Genomic DNA, 24,971 nt, shown 5'->3' with positions numbered 1-24,971 from the left:
GGATGAGCTGCTCATGTCAGTGAATTGGGATGAATTCTGGGATCTTGTTTGATCCGGGTATTGTGTCTGCATGTGCCTGATGCTGAGTGTTCCTTCATCCTGGGAGCTGCGTCCTGAAATGGCCTCAGGCTGTCCAAGGCAGGCACTTGCCAAAGGAATCGACTTTAGAGGGGTGATTGCTGCCGAGATGAATGCGGATATGTTTGTGCAATTATCCAGCAGCCTCTGATTACCCAATCCCGAATCATTATTCCAGAAGATAATTTTCATTTCCCTGCTACTTCAGCAGGAGAGCGGAACTGGCTCGTGACAGCGATACTGATGACTCAGCTGTTCTGGGGACACCACACTGGCTTGAAAATCTTGGGTTTTTAAAATGATGTGGGCGTGGGAAGACTCTTCCTGATTAATATACAAAAAGAAAACCTATTGCAAACCAAGATGGAGTATGTGGGTGTGCATACAAGACATAGTCCATATGCTGAGGACAGTGTAACTCCTCAAAGAAAACCGACAGCTGGAAAAATGTAGCAGGGATTGTGCAGTAGCACTGAGGGGTCACAGTCTAGGACTAATCATAGCCTTTGGCAGACCTTTAATGTTTCTCCAGTGCGAATTTTATTCTTGCTGTTTAATCAGGGAGTAGATATGGCCTGTCTTGAGACAAAACCTCAAATTTTGTGGTAATTTGAGGACTCTGGGAGCTGAGGTTCTAGGCAAACAACCAACATTGAGGTGACTGAGATGACTGCAGTGTCAGGGTCCCGTCCTTTGGTTTAGTTCAGCCATAAGCTGCTGTATGATGCCTGGTGAGGTCAAATCATTTCCCCGGTGGAAATTTTATATTTAAAAATGCTTTTACTTCATGCTAAATTTGGCAATGCCTTCCTTTCTCACACTTCCTTCTTCTTTTTATTTTTAAGCAACTCCAGTCTGGGATCTAAAACATCCGAAATAGTGGGGTAATTTTATGGTTTGGGGTTTTTTTCTTTCCTTGAAATAACATGGCATCACCTCTAAGCCTGCTTGAGTGAATAAACTGATTAACACTTTGATTGAACAGTTCTACCAATCTGGCAATAATTTTGAACTAGTGAGTGGATCTTAGGACTAGGAGGGCTTAAGCTAACCCTTTAACAATGGCAAATGACTCCAAATTTTTGAACATGGGGTTAGGAAGGGACTGTTACTGCCTCTGTTCACTTCCAGTCATGCTTAACTTGACATGAGAGGTCTCTAGCCCTCTGAGGAAGGGGCAGTACAGGATGGAGTCTGACATGAGGTCCATGCCTTCCTAACTTTGGTCTAGAACCTTGGGATACACAGTGTTTCTATGCTGTCTGTTTTGCTTAGGACAAACCCACCAAGATTTCCTGTGATCTGAGTTACCTCTTGGGTCTTTGTTTTCTCATACTTACGTTTCATCTGTGAATGCAATTCCAAAGTACTCCTTCTCCTTCAGGTTGAAATGAGATGCCACCAAGTCAAGCAACTCCTTGGCCAAAAGCTTTGGCTGGAAAACAAGAATGAAAGAAACTGATTAATGAGAACTTGGATAGAACTGCACTGTGCTTGTTAGAGGAAAACACTATCCTTGAAGACACTCCACAGCTGTTGCTTTTATATTCGGTCTGGTGTTCAGGCTAAAGCTGCAAGGAACATTAGCCACTTGAAATGACAGCAGTTTCCCTCACAGGTAAATAGTAAAAACCTGGCAGTTCCAACCTATTCAGCACTTAATGTCCCTGCAGATCGATGACCTGCTGCCTGCCAGTGCTCAGATCTACCAGGACCAGCTCCCTCCTGCCTCTCTAATAATTTTACTTGTTAAGACTTTTTATCAAGGACCTTTGCAAACACATTTCAGACACCCACTCTCTCACACACAGCATAGATATATGCTCATAACACTAAGAAAATACATAGTGCCAAAAGATAGGATGTGACAGGACCAAATGAGAAGTAAATGACAGAACAAAATAGTTTCCCATTCACTACTGCTTGTCACATAGAGATAAGGATACATCCTCAAATTTAGGCAATTGGAAAGAAAACCAGGAAAGTAGCACACACGTTCAAAATACCCTTTGTAAGAGCATAAAAGCCAAGCTCAGAGAAACAGAATGGTGCATTACTACTTTTTCTGCAAAACCTTATTTGTCTTTTAGCTCCAATGTGTCCTTCTGTCTCTGTGAATTTTCAAGAGCTCTGCCCCGCTCCTGTGTTTCTGACCAGACTTCTGAAGCCTTGGCCATAACGCAACTCTTGTCCTGATTGTCACTGGTCAGAAATGGGTTCAAAGCATCCGGGTAGCTGCAGTCTGTAACAGCCCCAGATCTGAGAGCTGCAATGGTTACAGCAGCACTGGCACAGCTGGGGTCAGAGATCCCAACAATGTTCCCTGGTGACTGCTTATAAGGATTTGGTCTACAAATCTCTGTGCTGCAAGCCTCAGTGAAAATAAAACTGTCTGCAGGTTTGACTGCCCCAGCAAGTCTGCCAAGCAGCTGAGCCAGTTACCCCAAACATGAACCTGTTGTTAAATGGAGGTGAAATGATGGTGTTGTGCAGCTAGTGGGTGGTGGGGCCCTGATAACCTTCCTGTCCTAATCTACTGCCCTGTCCTGTAATCACAAACACAAGTTGTGTTGAAAAACCCCTGATTTGTACTTTAACTCCTGACAGAACCATATGACTCTCAATCTCTGAAAAAATCCCTTAACCTAGCACTATCATAGTATCTGACACAGCTGGGACAAACTTATTTCCCTGTGTATTTCCCTGGCATTCATGTGAATGCTACACCCTCCTCCACCCACCCATCTCCCTGCTCTATTCTAGTGCAGTTACAGTAATGTCTGAACTGCCCCTTTGGGGCGCACAGTGCACAGGGGTTCTCTAGGTCATTCCAGCAAAGAAAGAAGGAATAGCTGTGCCTAAATGCAGCACTGGCTTAAAGAAGCCTCTGAATGTAAATGAAATTGCTGTGTAGGAAGAACAGCCTGGCAGAAAACAAATAGGTGGGATGCAACCAGCTTCATTTAAATTCCCAAGTCAGACTACTCAGGCACAACTGCTGGAGTCTCTGCTGACTTCACTGCTGGCTGCATTGACTTTCACTCTTGAACCAGCTCCCAAATGATGCTCAGAGATGAGCAGATTGGGTATGAGGACATGGTCAGGTCCGCTGTCCCCTTAAGTCCCTTCAGGGAGCCAAGCAAAGAGCACGCCAGCTACAACAGACTTTCTGGAGACTCCTCAGATACTTCTCTCCTGGCATTGTGCTGGGTGGGATGAACATTTGCAGCATCCCTGTCTCCTATAAGATGAACCTGTCTTTGTCAGAGCATTTGAAGAACAAACTACAGTTTGACTTAGTGATATACAGAGATATTGTGACAAAGAGGATGGCAAGACTGCCAGGTGAATTCAGAGACACACAGTGTCTCGGTTTGAGGGGAAAAACCAAAATGTTTTACCCACAAGCAGGGGAGGGGCCTCCTCCTCAATAATCACACCACTCTTTATCAAATTTAAGAAAAGGAATTTTAATACAAGAAGGATAACTGCTATATATATATATATATATGTAAACAGACTAGTGCAACCCACTTCCCCAACACCATAAGAGGGAAAAAAAAAACAACAACAACAAAACCCAGCAGGTTTTCCTCCGGGAGAAAAGGTTATACTTAAGTGTCCTTGTCACAGCCCGCTGGCTGCAGAGTGAGTTTCAGTCCCTCTCCAGCGAAACAGACGAGCAGTGGGCTTTCAGATGGACTCAGTCTCTTTCCCCTGTGTTCCCCGTCCAAGAAGCAGAAAGGTACGAGCAACCAGCAGCAAATCCAAGGCAGGTAGCAGCACGGCAGGAAAAAGTAATCCGAAGTAGGCAGCGGCAAGACAGCCAGGGAAAACCCCAGCAGTAACCAGCAGGGCAGCCTGCCTCCTTGGAGCCCCCACTCCCCCGTTCCGCCGAGCCAAGACTGAGGAGAATATCCAAAAAAAAACCAAAAGAGACAAACCTGCCCCCACCCCAGCGATCACAGTTAACTACTTCTTTTGTTAACCGCTGGCCTGGGCAGTTAAGTGGCAGGGGAGAGAATTTACATAATAATCCCAAACTACAACATTATCCACCCCTAAATTCTCTTCCATGCCGATACTCTACATTAAACTTAAATTTTCTTTCAAATAATTAAGTGTTTACAAATACAGTAATATGAGTCGTTTACCCAGAGATAAGTTCCCCTTGAGGTACACATCGTGTCTCTCCATCTTCCTGCATCACCCACCAGGTGGAACCAGATCCTTGAGCAAAGACAACCCCACGAATGGGTTTGCCTTTGCCTGAGGCAGGGTTGATCCAGACTGTTTTCCCTAGCATACCTCTCAGGTGTATTACAGGGACTTTGTCTCCATCTACAGTGTGAAGGGGTTCTGATTGGGCAGGGCCGGCTCGATTGACAGAGCCTCTAGTGTTGACTAGCCATGTAGCCTTTGCTAAGTGTTGATCCCAGTGTTTGAAAGTCCCTCCACCCAACGCCTTCAAAGTGGTTTTCAACAGTCCATTACACCGCTCAACTTTCCCGGCAGCTGGTGCATGGTAGGGGATATGATACACCCACTCAATGCCATGTTCTCTCGCCCAGGTAGCAACTAAGCTGTTTTTGAAATGAGTTCCATTATCTGACTCAATTCGTTCTGGGGTGCCATGTCGCCACAGCACTTGTTTTTCCAGGCCTAGGATGGTGTTCCGAGCAGTGGCGTGAGGCCCTGGGTGTGTCTCCAGCCACCCTGTGGTTGCTTCCACCATGGTGAGCACATAGCGCTTGCCTTGGCGGGTCTGTGGCAGTGTGATGTAGTCAACCTGCCAGGCCTCCCCGTACTTATACTTATCCCAGCGTCCACCATACCACAGGGGCTTCACTCTCTTAGCCTGCATTGGGCTGTGGGTCATGCTTTCATATATCCGGAGCTTATTTGCTACAGCGCCCACTGTTTCATGGTTCTCTTCCCTATACATGGATGCCAGGAAATCGGTGTATTCAGCTGGCCCCGAGCGTGAAAGGTCCCACCACATATGTGGTGTGCATCTGACCTTGTCAGGGTCATTATTGGCTTGCCCACCTCTTCCAAAAAGCACGTCCATCATTGCCATCTCCCTCAGACGTAAAATTCCTTCTTCCATCGTCTTCCAAGTCTTCCTAATATGATGTTCCTGCAGGATTTCTCTATAAACAAACTTCTCTCTTACACTCGTTAGAAGTCGTGCCCAGAGTGAAAGGGGCTTTGATTCCCTCACGAACACCTGTTCAATAGCCACGTCCTGGGCCAGAGCCCCCAAAAACCTGGCTTCAGCACCATCCAGTTGTAAGGTTTCACCCATAAGGTCCCAAACTCGGATCAACCAAGTCAGGATGGGCTCACCCGGGTGTCGAGCAATGTCTTTCCGCAAACTACGGAGATTATCAAATGACAATGACTCAGTGATGATCTCAGGCTCTGGGTCTGCTTGCTGTGGAGGTGCAGCAGCCCCCTCATCGTCTGCTGGATGGTCTAATTTGGTCTTATATTTCCTTTTCTGAATAGGGGCAACTTCCATAGGCTTGGCCTGTCCTCCTGGTTTAGCCTCATCCTTTTCTCCCTTCACTGTGGCATCAGGGGTTTTATTCTCTCGCTTTTCCCCCTTCACTGGGCTAGGTTTCTGAATGCATTCTGGAAAAACCCTGGCCCTACCTTCAAACATTCTGTAAGCTGCAGGGATACAACCCTGCAGAAAAACCATAAAGAGTAAGATATCTCTGGCATCCAGGGAGAATTTAAACATCTCAAAAGCTGTTGTAGCAGACTTGAATGGGGAATGGACAAAGGGTTGGGAGAAGAGATTCCCCTTTGTTCCTTCCCAAGGGTCCGTACTATTATCACTGAATCCCCAGAGGTAGCAGCTTAGGTTGCGGCAGGAAAACAGCCTGGAGAGCACCACCCACATGACATCCAAAGGCATCGAATTCATGGCACCATAAATCCAGAGTAAGAACTCAATAATAATTGCGTGTATTTGAGTTTTGCTCATTGATTTGTTGATAAGACTTAAACCTGCCGCTCCTTTTGGCATGAATTTGTACCAACAAAAAGCCAATATATTATACAGGATGGTCCTGATGAACTCTAAGCTCAAGACCCACATGGTGCCACAAAATAGCAGTTATCCTTCTTTGTTTACAAGCCCCACACGTTGGGCGCCAAGAAATGTCTCGGTTTGAGGGGAAAAACCAAAATGTTTTACCCACAAGCAGGGGAGGGGCCTCCTCCTCAATAATCACACCACTCTTTATCAAATTTAAGAAAAGGAATTTTAATACAAGAAGGATAACTGCTATATATATATATATATATATGTAAACAGACTAGTGCAACCCACTTCCCCAACACCATAAGAGGGAAAAAAAAAACAACAACAACAAAACCCAGCAGGTTTTCCTCCGGGAGAAAAGGTTATACTTAAGTGTCCTTGTCACAGCCCGCTGGCTGCAGAGTGAGTTTCAGTCCCTCTCCAGCGAAACAGACGAGCAGTGGGCTTTCAGATGGACTCAGTCTCTTTCCCCTGTGTTCCCCGTCCAAGAAGCAGACAGGTACGAGCAACCAGCAGCAAATCCAAGGCAGGTAGCAGCACGGCAGGAAAAAGTAATCCGAAGTAGGCAGCGGCAAGACAGCCAGGGAAAACCCCAGCAGTAACCAGCAGGGCAGCCTGCCTCCTTGGAGCCCCCACTCCCCCGTTCCGCCGAGCCAAGACTGAGGAGAATATCCAAAAAAAAACCAAAAGAGACAAACCTGCCCCCACCCCAGCGATCACAGTTAACTACTTCTTTTGTTAACCGCTGGCCTGGGCAGTTAAGTGGCAGGGGAGAGAATTTACATAATAATCCCAAACTACAACACACAGGCTCAGTGCAGGTGACAGGTTACTGTGGAGGGTTGGATGAGTTTTCAGCTTAACAACAGACAAACATTTAAAGGAGAGAGAGGAAGAGGGGTTTGAGTCTGTCAATGTGCAGTTTGATGCCTTGCTTTTCCCCTGTCCATGCCCAAGACTCCCTGCTAATTTCTCTTCTGGTTGGGCCAAATTGTTTCTGCACCAGAAAGGGATTTCTTCCTAACAAAGCAATACCACAAGAAGATGGGTGGGAATGCATGGCAGGACTGATCCCTACATGGCCAAGGCCAAGGTGGGGGCAATTGGTGGAGATAAATTCAGGCATCCCCATGCTTGAGTGCATTGCAGGCTCAGTGCTGTGTGGCTGTCTCTGCCTGGCACCCAGTGCTATGGAGTGGCTCAGTTATTTGATAAATGAGCAATTGTGCTGCCAAGCAAGGGAGTGAGCCATCAGTCAGCCTGGCTGGGTGTCCCACCTGAGACAGCAGGGGTGGGGATGGGTGGTGAAACAGCATGCCTCAAACACAGCAGCATTTTCCCAGGCCTGGTTTAAGCACTTGGAAGGAATAGGTTGAGCTTTCATATTTCACAAGAAAGCAGAAGAGAGTAATAAAAAGCTGATGTGTAACAGGCTGCCATGGACATGCGGGAGTGATGAATCCCTCTGCACCAGCCAGTCAGTACTGCCACGGGACACTGCTAAGAGGTAAAACCCCCTTCTGCTGTTCAGCCACATCATGGAGAAGTGATGCCCAGAATCCCTTGCCCTACACACCACTGCACCCAGCCCCAGGTATCCAGTGGGGAGTAGCACTCAAAGGTAATTGCCTTCAGCCACCCCGCCTTTGCCAGACAATACAGGTAAATGCAACATGCTGCTTCCTTATTTCTGCTGTGTGAGACCTGGATGGTCAGCATGGTCTGACAGCTTTCCCTTCTCTACTGCCCAGTAGTAGATGCTCCTCTCCCAGCACAGCCCCACTCCTGCCCCTGGGGCTCAGCAGCTGCACCATCTCCAGTGCCCTTGCCGTGGGGCCTCCTCCAAAGCCTGTGGAAACAGATAAGGCAGGATAACCCTTTGCCTTGCAAGATAAGGGAAAAGAACAATAGATGCAGAACCAGCACTGGAGCAGTGCCAGGTTAGTTACTGGGCCAGAGTCCCTAAAGAGGCTTATGGCAGTGAAGTTAAGCTCTGCTAGTCCTGCTCAAGATTACTTTCCTCTCTACCCTTAAGCTCTGAGTGTTATTGTCCTTTCCAGTGGGATGACTCCTGTGTCCTCCCAAGACAGATGGGCAACCTGTGTCTTTGAAGGGGAGAGCAGAAAGGTGTCTTCTCCAGGTAGTAAAGACTCCTTGACACAAACTTTTCCAGCAGGGATAAGGCAGGAAAACCCAGCCAGGCACAAGCTGAGCTGCAGCCTGTGCCGATGTCTCAGGAGAGATCCACGCACTGGATGTTAACGGTTAATCTTCTTGCCATTCGCGATGGGAATGGCTGAGCAATGACCTCCTTTCATGTGAGCTGCACAGACAAAGAGCTCATTAGCAATGCCTGTGGCAAGTTGTTTTAATTCATTATTAATTTCTGGACTTCATTTTCCAAAGGGATATTCATTTTGCATTAATAAAACTTCCGTCACAGACACATTGAAGAAGATGGGGACCTGGTCTCTGAGAGCAGGGAAATCAATAGAAAGTGGGCCAGGGCCTTTTGCATTCAGTACAACTGGACAGTCAGCCAGACAGCTTGTGCATGCCACAGGAATAAATTCGGATAACAGGTGGCATTCAGACTAGAAATTCAACCTTGTCCTCAGCGCTGCAGAACTGGACCGTGGTGTCCTGTGAGCTGCCCAGGCAGCAGTGGAAACCCCTCTGCACCTGCTTCTCTTCACCTCCACACCTTTCTGGAATCCTCCATGTAACCTGTATCACAAAATGCAGCCTGTGGAGCATGTCAGAGCTGGATGGCCTGAGCTTGGGATAGGGAACACTGCAGCAAGAGCTGAGCACACTTTGCTTGTGGGATGGGTTGTCAGAGCAGTATTAGTCAGTCAGGGAATTCCCTGCTTCTTCCTCCCACTACAGGGCCCTCTGCAGAAAGGCATGTGAAGAACAGTGCACTGTAAATCAACTGTTATTGTTACTAGAGAAAACAGCAGGGACCTGGTTGTGGTCCCAGCACACTGGAGGCTGTGGCCCTGGGGGAGCTCCTGGTGAGGTGTATAGCAGAACCTCTGGCACACACACCAACCATTCATTAGCCAAACCCGGTCCCTGAGGCTTCTCTGCATGGCAGTGAGCCAGGTGCTTTCATGGCTCTGGACCCCTACCTGTACTCCCCAATTCCTACTCCAGCCTGGAATAAGCAACATTTTGCAGCCTGGACTTTCTGGACTTGCAACCACAACACCTTCCACAAAACTTAATACCTCAGCATTGGGTCACTGGATCCACTTGACAGACATGATGACACCAAAACATCATCCAGTGGATTCCTCATCCTCTGTAAAGCAGGTAACTCTTTTGTGAAGCGAACCTCTACTTGGGAGCACACTGAGGTTTCTCCCTTTCCTCTTGGAGAGGCAGGAGGGCAGAGGTGGACTCTTTAGGGGCTGCCTCCTTTATTAGCAGAATGACCCAAACATCCTTCCATGGTGCCTGGGCCATGCCTGAGAGGCTTGTCTGAAATGCTGCCTAATGTCCTGGATCCACAAAGCCTCAGCAGTAAAGAGCAGTGACCACGTGACCAAAGCTCTCTGCAACTCCAGATCCTGCTGGCTTGAAGCATTGAACTCATTCCCTCCCTCCTCCCAAAACAGCTGAAATTTGTTCAAATAATGATTTAGAGGAAAGAGAGAGCTTTATTAGTGGTATCAGAAGGTGGCAGGGAAAGAGCTGAGCCTCAGTATCAGCTCTAACTTGAACCTGACATGAAGAAAGATTATGAAAAGGCATCAAAGGCAGTGCTAGAAGGTCCATATGGGATCACAACTGGCTGACACTCTGAGGGTTGTCTCCCTGCATTTCCCCACTGCTTAAAGTGCCCCCTCCACACCCTAGACTGCAGGCACAACTTGTGCTAGAGTGAACCACACCAAGAAAACTTCAGTACACACAATGCTCAAGATCTGTTTTCATCTCCTTGGCTCTATTTTAAGGAGCACTCACAGCACCGGCAAATTAACCACAGGGGATGAGTCTCTCTTTGATGCACTCCAGTCATTTCTGCACAGAGACACTACGTAAAGGTGTACTCAGTATAGGTGTCTCTTACCAATTAGCCATGATGACAACTTCCCTGAATAACAAGGGAGCACAGCAAGCACGAAAGGCAAGCAGAGAGGGGAAGGACAAACATGAGAGTGCTTGGAAAGGGGAGGCTGCATGAGGGATGATTCATACAGGTTCAGTATCAAAACCCCCTGAATTTCACAGCTCTTTGATGCATTCAGGATGAGTTTTTGTCAGCATAAGCCCACTAACATGGGCGATGTACCCATTGGGGAAGCAGGCTGGGATCTACTCATGGGAGATCTCTCCAGTGCTGCAGAGAGGAAAAGGAGGAAGTGAGACGCAGGTGATGAAGAGCAAAGCTTTGCTACACAAAGTGACATGCAAAACCCATTTTGTTGCCTTCTAATACCACTCACAGTCATTGTCACACAGGTTTAGTGACAATACTGGTAACAGGCATGTTTTGGCTACAGGATGGGAGGAGGAGGAAGAGGGCTTCTGGATAGAATCTCTTCTAGTCTGGGGGAAGCTTGACACCAAGCTGAGTGGTGCAGTTGACACACTGGAAGGAAGGGATGTCATCCAGAAGGGCTTGGATAAGCTTGAGAAGTGGGCTCATGGGAATCTCCTTAGGCATCAAGAGTCAAGTGCAAGATCCTACACCTGGGTCAGGAAAACACATGGTATCAATATAGGCTTGGGAATGAAGTGACTGAAAGCAGTTCTATGGAGAAGGACTTGGGGATGGATACTGGTGGATAAAAAGCTGGGCATGATTCCACAATGTGCACTTGCAGCCCAGAGAGCCAACCATGTCCTGTGCTGCATCACAAGAATCCTGGCCAGAAGGTGGAGGGAGGTGATTCTGCCCCTCTCCTCTACTCTGGTGAGACACCACCTGGAGTGCTGCATCCACCTTTGAAGCCCTTAGTACAGAAAAGACATGGACCTGTTGGAACGAGTCCAGAGGAGGGCCATGAAGATGATCAGAAGGACGGAGCGTCTCTCTGTCTGACACAGATAGAATGCACTGTTTCTATCAGTCATATTGGAAAATACAACATGCATTCCAGTATAAAATATTCAATATAATTAAAAGACAATGTTACTGGGATTTGAGCAGCCCAAGGAACTGAGTCATGTGTTTCCCCAGTTGAAAGACAGACTGCCTACTTTTGGCAGAGAAGCATGTTTCTCTATGACAGCTTCCCATTAAGCTTAGAAATGAGTGAGTTATAGAGAGAGATTATCTATCCACAGTCCAGCAGTGCCATGAATAAAAACCAGATGACATGGTATTAGCAGCTGCTGGTACGCCCCTAGACACTCAGGCACACACAAAGTATATTTCATTGTTTTATTAACTGTCAAACAAGCCTATCTATTTCCCCTCCCCCATGTCAAAGCTTTTCCCTAATTCTCTGTGGCAGAAGGTTTCTGGGAAACTCAGAGTTTCAACATATGGACAGACACGTGCCTCCTGAATCCATCCAGCACAGACACATGTTGAGCTGTGGGAACCAGGTACCCAGCTCACCCCAAGTGATGCCTTGTTTCATGAGATTAAGAAGACCACTGCAATCCGCTGTCTCCTTGCTCGAGGGACTTAGAGTGAGATAAATCACAGGAATAAAGGGATGAGACACTGGCATGCCAAATGTTGCAATGCTAAGGACTGTCTGCAGGACTGGTGCTCACCAAGCAGTGGTCATGAACAGGCTCCAGGAATCAACCATTGCAATTTAGCTCTGAAAATGTGCTGGTGGAGGCTGATCCATTGGAACCCCTCCAAGCCAAAGCCACCAGAGCATAGCCCAGCCCAGCCCCAGTCCCAAGGCTGGTCACATTGGAAAGAGTAAGTTTATTCCTAAGAACACCTGTGCCACATGGCTTCTAGCTCAGCCAGCAAGCCCCAACCTGTTTTATTTATGAACACAGATGTAGCAGGTGCTTTCCGGCGATTGCCTGAGGAGGTTTGGTTTCTGCAGGACAGACTGTGAAGTGTGTCTAGTTCAAAACAGTCTCTCAAGTCATGTTGATTTGGTTAAATTTTGCTTAACATTCAAAGGTTGGATGTTTGAAAATTATCTCTTTGGTGTCTTGAGTTGCAGTGTAGGCTGAGGGACATGGGCAGCATGGCCAGTCCATCAGCAGGAGAGGTGAGGTGGAAAAGGAACAGTCTGCATGAATGAAGAGCAATTCCTCCCTTGGCTGTGCCCTACCAGGCAGGGTACAAGGCTTCTTCATCAGCCAGCAGTGGCTCTCGCTAGTCTCCAGCCTTGGGCAGTGTAATCAGGAGGAAATAAAAGTGCAAAATGGTGATACATGCAAGTTCCCCTCCACTGACTATTAGCATTTCATAATGGGGCAAACTCCAGGTGCTACCAATGAATTAGATCATCTGCTAAAACCAGCCACAACCCTATCGTTCAACACCATGATGGTAAGGGCAGCAGAGGTGCCAGTACAGCCCTCTTGTGTTCCCACTCTGTTCCTCAGGGTTTGCTACTCAGGGGCCAGCAGCCTTATCTGCTGAAGGGCAGCAGCACGCTCATACTCACAGGTGTTAGGCAGTGCATTGCCCCATGACAGTTATGGACTGCAACTCCTTCCCGGCCCTGCTTCCTCATGCATGAAACGGAATTCTCTCATCCATGGGCAACTGAACTGTCACTAACTCCCAATTCTCCTCTTGTCAGATCGGCTCTGCCAACAGGTCTGTCATCCTGTTGCTTAATCTATTTCACGAATTTCGAAGAAAAGAAAAATCTGAATTTGCTCCATGTAATGTTATGTAAATATCAAATTAATGGCCCTTTCAGCCACTGTCTCATCCAAATACAGCATAGTAACATTGAACAAAACTGCTCAGGCTGAAGGCTTTGGGGTTTAACGGTTGCAATTCCCCTTGTGGGATAGATCCTTCAATCCTCAACTCTGCGTTATTGTGTCAATATATGGAGTCCACATAATCAAAGCAGTTTGAGATGTACTTGGGCGAAAAATTATTCATTGAAATGCAAAATGCCTGGAGAGGGAGAGCCTTATTTTTATTATGGAACAGCTGAACTCTGTCAGTGTCGGAGACCGGCAGTGGGAGCATTGCTTGTGCTGGCACAGGCAGCACCTCCTTCCCAGAGTCAGTGGTGGGCTCTAAAATTCTCTTTTCTTCATTTACATAAGCAAATGAGACAACTTGCCTCCAGCAGCCATCTCGGGAACGTGGAGGGTGGTGACAGAGTGCCACTGACATTTTTCTTGGAAAGTCAACACCCACAAGTTGTTGGAATTAAGATTTATTAGGGTCAGAGAGAAATAGACAAAAACATTCCCAAGTTTTTAAAAGAATCTGTTTGGTAAAAGGATTAGAAACACTCTACTGACAAGTTGCCTCAGAAATATTCACAAATAGCTGTATTTCTGGGTTCCGCTTTTACCTGACACTCCATATCTTAAGTCAGAAGCCATTGCTGACACTCTCTAATTCCCCTACATATTAGCAATGTGAATCTGCTTAAATAATTTTGCAGCCAGAGAAAGCAGAGAGCATGAGCTGGCCAAGCCTGCATGGCAAATTCATGTCAAAGCCAAAATGGGAAGCAGTTGGTGGGATGAAAAAGACACTTTTGGGTCCCCAGCATCCCTCCTCCCCTTCTTGCCTGACACAGAGGCAGCTGCCCTCTTCCCCCATTCAGATGATGCCAAATGACCCCATTTCTCTCTGTTGTCATCTGGATCATCCTGCGACTCCAACAGAATTTTCAGGTGACTTCATCCAAAGAGATCAGCCAGCAGCTACTGGTACTGGGACAGAAAACCAGCTCTATGCTCTGACCTTTCTCTCATAAATGACAAAAGCCTCGGCATTTCCCTCTTTCCTCCCTTAGTCCTCTGCCTGCTCCATCTCTTCTCTGTCTCTCCTGGGAGCAGCTGATGTCCACACATACAGGGGAAAGAGCTGGCTGATGCACTGAGGATAGGAGAAGGATGAGCTGAGTTTTGGGGCTGGCCCTGGCTCTGATCACATATTTTTTTGTCCATAGACATGAAGCACAAGGAGATTTGGTGGCTTAAAGCACTACATCCCACATGAGAATCCCCCTCTCTGTCTCCTGCAGGGTTAAGGAGAGGGCAAGGCTGTGCCGGGCATTCAAACTGATGTCCTGGTCAGCCCTGATTACATGGGGTGTCAGCAGGAGCAGCACAATGTAACGTACTCTTTCCTGGGATCCCCCAAGAGTCTGCATCTCTGTGCTGTGCAGTCTGGACGTGCTGGCTACATGCACATCCCCTTCATGGAGCATCTTGGACAGGTCCACTGTCTCCCTGTGTACCTCCTGGGTGCCAGAGCACTGATCTATGCATGCACAAGCAGAGTCCTTTCTGCACAGGACTTCCAGAGGCAAGAGGTCAAAAACCCGACATTCCCTCCTGAGTTACCTTTCTGGGCAGTAAAGGAGATCATGGCGGGTGACCTCATATGAGGACTCAAGCCACCCTTGAGTTCTTTCCAAGTGAATTGTGGCCAGAAGCCTGAACCAAGTGAGAAGATTTGGCCAACCACAGAAGCAAACCCAGATTGGAAGGGCAAGCAGGCATCTTTTTTTGGAGAGATTTGATGGAAAGTGTGGAATTCCTTATGCTGACTGATATAAAAATTGCTTTTGTAGCACTGCCAAGGCCATTGCTGCCTCATCTAATCAGCCAAAAAACACCACTGAAGCAAGTTAAAAAGTTGCCTGGAGTCAATTTGCGCATGCAACTTTTATTATTCTTTATTTAAACTTTCTAGACTTGTTTTAGGATGACTTAAGGGAACAGATCCTTCCTCTATTATCTTTCTTTGTGTTTCACCCAAAACCTAACACAATGTCAGATCTGGTTTGTCCTTTAGAAGGCACTCCTGAAGACAAGAAAATATTCTGTTTTCAGAAGGCTAGTCTGAACTCCATGAGAAATCTTATAGTATTGTCAGGAGCTCCATTCTGTGGACTAATGCAGTTTTAATGAAAATACATCCTAAATTTGACTTTTTTGACTGAGAATTTTTGATAATTTCCAGGAAATTTAGGGGAAACTTATGAGGCGCTAGCTCAGAAAGGCTGATAGAAAAAAAGTACCTTCTTACATGAACAAGCAACTTTCAAGCAAATTCAGTTCCCTTAGAGCAGAAGAAAACCAATTGCTAGACATGATAATTAGTAGGTTCAAACCATTGATTCACTAGCCTTTCTTCACTAGCCTTTCAAATCTTTCCCAACAGCTTGAACCTATTAATGATCTATTTAGTAGCTTCCCATCTTCCTCTGCATGAAACCTCTATGAGATTTGTATATATAAATAAGAAAATTATTGATGATAGATCAGCAGAGCAGAAGGCAAATGCCCACATGCAGGAGGACTTTGCCCTGGTTGAAGACCATCAGTTTCATATAAGCAGTAGACAGAAGCATCTGTGCTTCAAATCAAAACACGATTTTCAAGGCTGCAGTGGCTTAAGCATCTCCCAGTTCACCTCATCTCCAGGTCACCGGGACTGGGTGTATTTGGCATTTGGATCTCTATGGTTTAGCAGCACTGGCTATGTCAGCACCAGTAACCTGAAGAGGGTCAAAGCATATGATGTTCCTATAGCCTGCTACCTTTGAGTGGCCTGAAAGAAGCCTGGGTAGCCAGGCAACTTTATCTCTCGTCCTTGCAAAGAGTCAAAGAAGTCTCATTTTTCAACACAAAGGTATTTAACCTGTGGAAGACGCCCCTGCAACAGAGATGGATTTCATTGCCATTATCTGTAACCAGTTTAAGCAAGCAAAGATTTTAGTGAGACTAAGCATATCTCATGGTTTTTATTGCAGAACTGGGGGCTGGAGAGGATTTTTCACCTTCCTTTGCACATAACATGCAGTAGTGATGAATACAGAGGCCAGATTAGATGGAGCTCTCCAACTGGAGATTGGTGCTAAATTAATACAAACAAGCAGCTCAGGATGCAAATTGCACATTCTGGGGAGTTAAGAGGGTTTTTATGCAGGGCTTTGGTTCAAACTCTTGCCTTAATGCAAGGAAAAGAAGACACATTATGTGCAGCAAGCAAGGCTGGCAGTGAGATGGCCTACTTTAAGAAAGTGCTTCCAATGTGACAAATTTATTCAGATAATCTCTACTGTAAATGTTTGGCTTAAAGCATTTTGGGTCTTCATATGTACTCGCTTCTCGTTTCCTGGAGATCTGTATAATTTTGAAACAGGGTAGTCAACTGCTGCAAGAAAGTCAATTGTGTTTTAAATCAGCTGACTGTATCACATGTGGCAAATCAAACTTTGAACACGAAGTGAGCTTCAGAGCCAGCTCTCCAGGCAGGAATCCATTTCACACTCAGCTGACAATGGGGTTTGATAAGCGCTCGGCCAGTATGAATAACCAGCTTCCTTCTATATATATTTTGATTTGGCAGCATTTGTTGAAGTTTTATATCACTGAGAGATTGTTGGTATTCTTGTAAGTATGAAACCTACCTTGACAAGGTCAACAACAATTTATACAAAGGTCAGCATTTTTATTTTGAAATATTTGATAATAATTCTATCAAACGTTCAAGAAAGAGTTTGGCTGGGGCACATAATGAAATTGGACAGCTCACACAATCCATTTATCTTTCGACTGTAAACCTCTGAAGCGCTCTGGTTCATCCAGTTTCAAATCAACTGTAGAAATGTCCATCTCCCTTCATCCAGCCTACAGAAATTGGTGTTTGAAAATGCTCTTGATCTCTTATCGCTGATGAGGAAAAGGAAAAATAATTTCCCAAGACATACTAGCTTAGCTGCATTCTTATGCTCTGTTTGCTTTTTAAAAATCTCTCCTGAGTAAGGATGTCACTTCTTCATCACTGATAATATTAAATAAGCTAAGTGAATGCTTATTTTTGTAGCACATTTTCTAAACACATCAAAATAATTTATTAAAAAAGCTTTGTGCAAAATCTACATGACCATCTTATGCATTGTGATTTAAGCAAATCTAACATTAATAAAAGTAAATAAAATAAACAATACTGCTAGATCTGTTGCATAGAACTAGACTGTCCTGTTTTATCCTACACACCATTTGTGAGTGCAGGGAAACTAATTAATCCTAACGAGAGCTACATGCTCATGTGCTGAGACTGGGGAAGGTGAATGCCTGCAGAAGTGTAACTGCTACAGAGGCTTTGGTGCATTCATCTTTATCCATACTTACACTTAGGGCTGCAGTAAGTTTTCCAAACATACAGCAATATTAGATTTTCCTCCCCTAAAGAACCTGGAGTTGAACATATCGGTCTTTCTGGATGCTCTCATCACTTTAATTATCTGTACATATGTAGTTGCTATATTAAGAACACACCACAGTATTTTGAAGCTTCTGGCTTAACACACTCAGATGTAAAGCACGCTATGAAAATACTACACATCAGACAGACAGTTCTTCCCCTGGGAAGGTCAGGAGAGAGAGACTGAACCTCATTTGCCAGATGTCAGTTACATTGCTCAATGCCTGGTGTCAAAGCTCAGATGTTACAATGGAGTCGAGTGGTCAGGGAAAGCAAGAAATGGGATACCTAAGGAAACTGCTTTAACCTTGAAGTCAAGTGAAAGTGTGATGCATTGTGTAGGTCCAGCACCCAAAGCATGGGAAATCAGTGCTACCCCACTTATGTCCTCACTACTAGTCTGGCCTCTGATCTCCTGTGCCTGAGTGTGGCCCTCAAGTTCACCAGAGTGATGGCTGGGATGAGACCCTGAGTGTGGTGCCACGGGCAGGGTCTAACACACCTTGTGCTGTAAGAGAGAGTCTCTTCACTCTGGGTGCACACCCCAAGGGAGACTTTGCTTCTTGAGTCAGCAGGAGGTGTGGAATATAACCCAGGATTAGGCTTGTGTTAAAACAGTGGTTATTTCATAAGGAATGGAAAAAAATCAACAACTTGGCATCTACAGGACAGAAACTCTTTCTGCCTTCCACTACTCTTATTAAGCACTGTCTGCAGTCTTCCCTACTGAGCCTATACATTCAGAGCCTATATATGAAGCCACTTAATTGACTGTGTCACCATAAGAAGCAAAGGTTTCCAAGTCCAGCAGGTTTGGGACACAGCAAAGAAGCTGCCTGGATCCCATGGTCTGGTCCCCACTGTCAGTCACAGCAGTCACCACATCCAGCACTTGCCCATGTCAATAGCACAAGGACAGGGACAGGACACTTCAAGGAGCAGATCAAGGTGCAATGGAGAAATCTTGGGCCTCCACTTCTAGATGTTCAGTTATTTCTCCTGTGACACCTGCTGAACTAACACAGGGAACACTAAAACTCAGTGTGGCTCAGAGGACAGATTGTCCTGCTGCATATCAGGGCAGTCTGGGGCCCAAATGGGTCCTACCACTTGCCCCCACGTCCTCACAACTCTGTTCTAATGCCCTTTTAAGCACCTTGAAGATGAATGGGAATGGGTCAAGGATGCTGGGCTTCATTTCTTGACTCTTGGTTCACCATTGCCACACTGAAATCCCCATAAATAAAGGAGAAGGCAATGGAGAGAAATGATAATTGGCTTGGAAGAAAAGAAAGCAAAATAATACTTGCACACCATAGGAATTAATGGGAGGAAAAGAAAGGCTTATTTCCCCTGATATTTGTAAAAAGAAGTGCTGGTAATAAACCAGACCCATTAAAGAGAAGGGTGAAATGAATGACCGGTTGAAATAGTGAGTGTCTTTTATTAAAAAACAACAAAAAATCTTTTCTCTGCAAAGAAAGAATAAAGAAGAAATAAGATGGAGTGATCAGGAGAGAACTCAGGCAGGGTATAACTGTTATTGATAAATAGCTACTAAGAAAATAATTGGAAAATGTAAATGCATACAAATGTAGGTGATGACCCATGTACTGGGGTGATAGCAGAATTAGCTAATAGATGTAATGAACCATGAAAGGAGCAGCTTGGAGACTTTATGGAGAATTGAGGAAATTTTTCTAAGCAGGAGGAGTAGAAAGCAAACAAAGGCAATTTGGTTTCTGAAAAGGAGCAATCCTTGGCCCGTGGATGGGGTGATGTCCAAGTGTGCCACACAATGGCATGGCACAGGGAGCTGCTAGGCATGGGCTGAGCCAGCTGGGGTTACAGGGTCTGAGACAGGCTATGAAAACGCACCATCAGCTATAACCCAAGGGCAGCACAGCTCCTTGCCTCAGAATACCTAAATGCACTGCCAGAAATTCCTCAGGACTGCCAAGAGCCAGAAGATGGCTTGGTGTGATATAAGTTCAAACCCTCAACTGCAGCTAATGCTCTCTCCTTGCAAAAGGACTAGTCCCCAGTGCCACTAACCCAAGCTTGTCTCTCTGTGAGTAGACTTAGGGACTGATGTCTTCCATCACAACTGGCATTGTGACCACACTTCCATCATGGACAGGATAGCAACTGCGTGCCCTTGAGGGATGCTGGAACCCTTCCCCTTCCCTGAGGAAAAGTTGAACCTCCTTGGCAGCATCTGTTGATCTCTTTTCTGTGTCTCGCCCAGATACCTTCTCACTGCAAAGTGTGATCAAAGTGACCAGGCAACTGTATCTGTTCCTGCTTTCATTAAGCCCAATGTGAAAGATGGGCAGCAGCACATCCTACAGGAGCAGTACATACAGGAAGGGATATCAGAGAGGCTGTTTCCAGTGGCAGAGCCGAAGTCTCATAAGCTGGGCCAGCCTGGAGATCAGTCATGCTGCTGGCAGATGCTGCTGCTGGAAGCACAAAGATCAGCTCCTTGGTCACTTGAATGTCTCAGTGGTTGAACTTGAACTAGATTATTGAAGACTACAAAAAAAGAATGTATATCTTTAGAAATACAATGCCATAGGGATCAGGAAAATATTTGCCTGCCTGCCTGCTCTCCCAGGAGGTTCTGAAGATGTAACCATAGTTTGTGTGGGAAAAAAGACACCAGTATCTCTTTGGAGAGAAAAGAAACTTGATGGCAAATATATTTTATCCTGCAATGTCTGAATCCACAAAAGAATTCTTGCTAGTAGGAAAAGTTATAAAAAAGTGAGGAGAAATCCCAGAAAAAGCAAAAGCCTCAAACACAGACTTAGTCTCAGACAGAAAGTAGTTATATGAGAGCAAAGAGATATGTTATATTCTTAAAGTGTAAACCACTGCTGCTCAGTGGAGATTCATCCATCAATACCAGAAGAAAAGCTGGCCTATGGCTCTTTGCTGGCTTGCCAGACTTTTATTAAATGCACAAGAATGCCAAGTCTGTAATGTCTAAAAGTGAATTTATTTAACAATGAACTCTTTGAAAGGGGAGTCCCAGATGTGTAATTAATAATGAATCAGTGATGTGAAATCTGATCCAAAGCCTACTGAAGCTGATAGACAGACTCTGACTTCAAGGAGTTCTGGATAAGGCTCTCATTAGGCAAAAGGAAAAAAAGTAAAAAATAAAAAGCTGAGCCAGCTAGTTGGTTAAAAAATATTATAGCTTGGATTCTGTGCTAAACAGAGACATACAATAATCTGCACTGCACATAAATCCCATCTCTGCTGACAGGGGACTCACACATTTCTGTGTCTGAAGCTGAACTTGAAATCTAGGAGATAGAATAAAAAAAAAAGCTGTGAGAGAGTCCCAAAAGGAAAACCTCCAGCAGTTTGAACCACAGCTCATTTCCTCTTGGCATGGGCTGGGAGGTAACTGTCAGATATGTGTCATTTGGAGGCAGCACATGCTGCTCCCTCTGTGCTGAAGCTCTGCTCGTACCCCCACCCTGCTCCAGCCTGAGCACCCATCTCTGCTCAGCCTCGCCTGGCTTTGCCTCAGCTACACACAGTGCACGGCACAGAGATAATCAACCCGAAACTCCTGCCAAGCCCAGCAGACCATGGTGTCCAGAGGGGGATGCAGCTTGTCTTCCATCAGTGTGACTTAATTCAATTTGTCAGGGATGCAGACAGTTTGGGTGAGCCTGATCCGACCACTGCCATCCCAGCATTGGCCAAATTCTGCACAGGCACTGCGAGGTGGGGTTGTGGCAGTCTCTGTTTTTCATCTGCCTTTCAATATTACTGTTAATGAGGAGGTGGAGATGTTTGTTGATGAACAATTTCATTGTTTCATTGTTCCGTATCTTTTCTTGGAGATGTGCACATATTAAGTCATCCCCTTGAGTCAAATATTTTTAAGTACAGTAATACAGCTCATTTTTAAGTAATCAAATAATAAGTAAAAATACTCATCTCCCATTTCTGCTAAAGAACCAATGCATCTACATTGAATTTGCTTTTTTAAGAGCAAATTGTAACTCAATCTAAATGTAAATTCCTAGAGAATCTGCTATCTAATTCTCATTATTTCCACTTGCTTAATGCAATTAGAAACATCTGTCACTGATCAACTGTCCACACAGTGAAAACAAATAATAATTCATGCTCTCTGCTTCCATAGTGTTTTTCAGGGAATGGACTGCTTTAAAACCACTTGCAAAAGCCCAAGAGCTACTGCTATGCAAAATGCTTGTGACAAGCTCTGAATCATACCAAGTATGCCTGACCATCAGCGTCTCTGTAGCTCAGTGACATCTGCTGAATAACTTGAGTGAATCCTGGATACATAAAAAAATGACCACTGATTTCTGGAAACATTTGGCTCTGGGGTCCCCATCTTCAGGAATAGATTATGTCCTGCCATTGGATCTCACTCTCTGCTCCCAATACCTGGACACAAAGTCATGACGCAGCATGCATATGGAGGTTTGGTTGCTGAAGGACCATCAGAAGGCCTGTGAAAGGGATATGGGTGCAGGGAGAAAAGACACTGGAGTCACTGGGGCTTGAGGTTTATCGCAGCTGCTGCCTGTGGTCCCAGTTTGTCTCTGCCTGTGAGAAGAGTGGATGGAAACAACAGAATGAGAAGTTGTCAGAAATGGGTATCCACTCCCCACAAGATGGACCAGGTGAGGGGCATGGATGGTGCTTCCTCCTCTTTAAAGCACGCTAGTACATACTAATGCTCTGGTTGCTCAGAAGAGAGTAGAATTCAAATTAGAAGATAAGATTTAGAAGAATCAAACATCACAAAATAGGCTTGTTTATCCCCTGCCCACTAGTGATAGGGATGAAGCAGTTGTAAAGGCAGAGTCTAAGTGGAAAGGGACTCTAGTTAGGCATTTGCTGCTGAAACATCCTCAAAAGACAAAAAAAAATTTATCCCAAACCAAATCTTTCTGGTCACCAAGTGAATCCTAAGGCCATAGAAAAAACCCTCAATTTTTCTGACTTCGAGCTGCTCAGCAGTTGGAGGCTTGTCCCAAGCAATGGCCTGGCTGCTCCATGGGGCTGATGCATGGATGTTGGGATGGTCTCCTTCAATAAACATGAGAGGGGCTGAGGAAAAACAAGCAATGGCCCTGCCTAGATTGCTGTGTGGGCCAGAACAACTCTACACATGAAGTGCTCTTCTTGGCTTCAAAGCAAGGAAGAGAAATTAAGTGTAAATGGACTGGCTGATTTATTTTATTTTATTTGTAGCAAGGGCAAAGGCAAATCTCTTTAGTCGATTCCTCTTCCAGGAGGGATTAAATTAGGGAGTTACAAGATCCACTCAGACAAACTGAAGTGTCTGAGCTGCCAAGCCAGGAGGGCCAGGATGAGCTGAAAGTTGCTGATCTGTTCACAATCTCGTCAGGTCACATCTACTCACTGCTGCACCTCCTGCTCCAACCCTGCTTTATTCCTCCATTCTCCAGGGTACCCATGGGTTAGCCACTCAGTAATAAGCAAGTGGTACCTCTGCAGCTTGGCAGCCATTTGATCCAAGTGGCCCAAAATGTACCTGTGCCCATGTGAGGATGAGGGGATGCCTGTACTACTTGTCTCATATTATTCCAGGGATGAAGGGGACAGCAACTCCTTAAGGCAGATGTGATAAGGACCAGGCTGCAGTAGTAACCCGCTGTCTGCTTGCACAGGAAGGATTATTCTTATTCTAGTAATGGGAATGCTGGAGACAGGCAGCAAAGAGCAGGGGAGACTTGCCTCCAAAAATAGGGATAAATCACAACCCCAAAATCTATACTATTAATCAATTTTCCCAAAGGTAAAAAACTTCCAGAGTTGGCATGCCTTGCTGGCTCTACCTCCAAGCATCTGGTTTGACCTGCTACCAAGATAGCTTCAAAGTCAGGACAGACTGAAGCTTCCTCCTAAGGCAGTTTTAGAACTGTGCTTCTTCCTCCCCAAATATGGGCATTTTCCCAGCAGAGGTAATACCAGAAGAGTTTTCGCTCAAACACAATGATAATGAGCCACGTCTGAGTGTAGATAGATGTGAAAGTAAAAGACATCCTATCTGTATTAACAACCTCTCATCCAAAAGGTTTGCTTCCCTGGGAGAGGTCAGGACAGGAATGTAAGGGGAGAACGAACCTTGTTGCTTTTGATGAGGCCATGCAGGTTTTTTAAAAACGTGACCCAATTATAAGCCAAGAGCCATCTCCTCTGTCCTGAAAATTAGAAAAGCTGATGTTTTTTCTGATGACATCCAGTACCACGGCTGACACAAATGCCACAGGCAGCTTTTCTGTGCTCGCAGCCGATGCCGGGACTGTCTCGCTCCTTCTACAGGCACCCAACTCACAGGCCTGCTGCCATCAGCAAGCCAGTGCAGCCTTGAGGGAGGAGGAGAACTTGAGGAAATAATCCACCAAAACAAGAGACAAATCCATTCTGACATCAGATAGCCCAAAGCTTCCTCATGAGTAGGCACTTCCCAGAAAAAAAAGACAGAAAGGACCAATGAGCCACACACTGGAAATATGGCAAAGATTGGGGGATGGAGATTTGCTCTATCACTTGTGGATGGCAATTTGCATTATTTCCAAAGACACTGGGCCTAAAAAACACACTCCTGGACAAAAGCAGAGGGAATGGATGGGGACTGTAGGTGGAGGGGGGGAGGAGGGTAAGCAGTGCTGGGGAGCAGCCAGGTCTCCCTCAGGAAGGGTGGCATGATCTCCTCACATGTCTGTGCTGCCCCTTCTGTGTGGTCACAGGTGTCTCTGTTCCCTCATGTGCCCCAGGCAGTGGGGTGAACAAGCCCCAGCAGCCTTTGCTGGCAGGACCATGGTGCTGGATCCAGCTCCTTTTTCCTTTGCTCTGTGCCATTGTCAAGTGTGATGCTCAAATCCGTGTCTGTGTGAGCACACACAGGCTGCTCTAAACTAACTGGCCTGAATCCATCACTGCAGGTAAACTGTTCCCACCTGATACCATGCAGCCATGGCTGTGTGCTTTGGGTTACCTGCAGCAAAGGAAAGGGAAAGAAAATAATTTCCCAGTGAGACAGTAACAGTTTAAGATCCTTTAATGCTCATTAGTTGCAATGCCCCTGAGCCCAGGAGCCTCACTTATAGCTGAAGCTCTCACTGAAGGAATTGCCTTTTGGTTGAAAGCTGAGGTCTTTTGTCTAAGTTGCATTCACTGAGGCTGAAAAGGAAAGGGAATAGAAAACAATTTTCTATAAGCTGAGCAACGCAGCTTAGCCAATCAAGCCTGGCATCGCTCATTCACTATCAACCTAGTATTTGTACTGCACAGTTCGATGGCAGCAATAAGGGGAAATGTTCCATCCTGAAGTGCTGGCTCCCATTGGAAATGCACATTTTTTACCTTCGCCTGAGAGCCAATCTGCTATGCTACCTTGCTCATAATTTCCTCTGAGCTACACTCCTCTGGACGGTTCAATATCTCCTGGAAGCATCTGGTACA

At 45.7% G+C, this 24,971-nt stretch overlaps 1 protein-coding gene across 8 annotated transcripts in view; it reads right to left on the bottom strand.

Moving 5' to 3' along the window:
- Positions 1-24,971, bottom strand: part of FRMD4A (FERM domain containing 4A) — a 371,927-nt gene that overhangs the window by 95,425 nt on the left and 251,531 nt on the right. For all 8 annotated transcript variants that reach the window (XM_071552779.1, XM_071552782.1, XM_071552780.1 and 5 more), the window contains one exon: positions 1,419-1,513. In XM_071552779.1, coding sequence (XP_071408880.1) covers positions 1,419-1,513 — 95 coding nt within the window. The remainder of the gene's footprint in view (positions 1-1,418; positions 1,514-24,971) is intronic.

Source organism: Pithys albifrons, chromosome 3 (genome assembly GCF_047495875.1).
Source record: "Pithys albifrons albifrons isolate INPA30051 chromosome 3, PitAlb_v1, whole genome shotgun sequence".
Lineage (NCBI taxonomy): Eukaryota > Metazoa > Chordata > Aves > Passeriformes > Thamnophilidae > Pithys > Pithys albifrons.
This window is presented reverse-complemented; position numbering and strand designations above follow the sequence as displayed.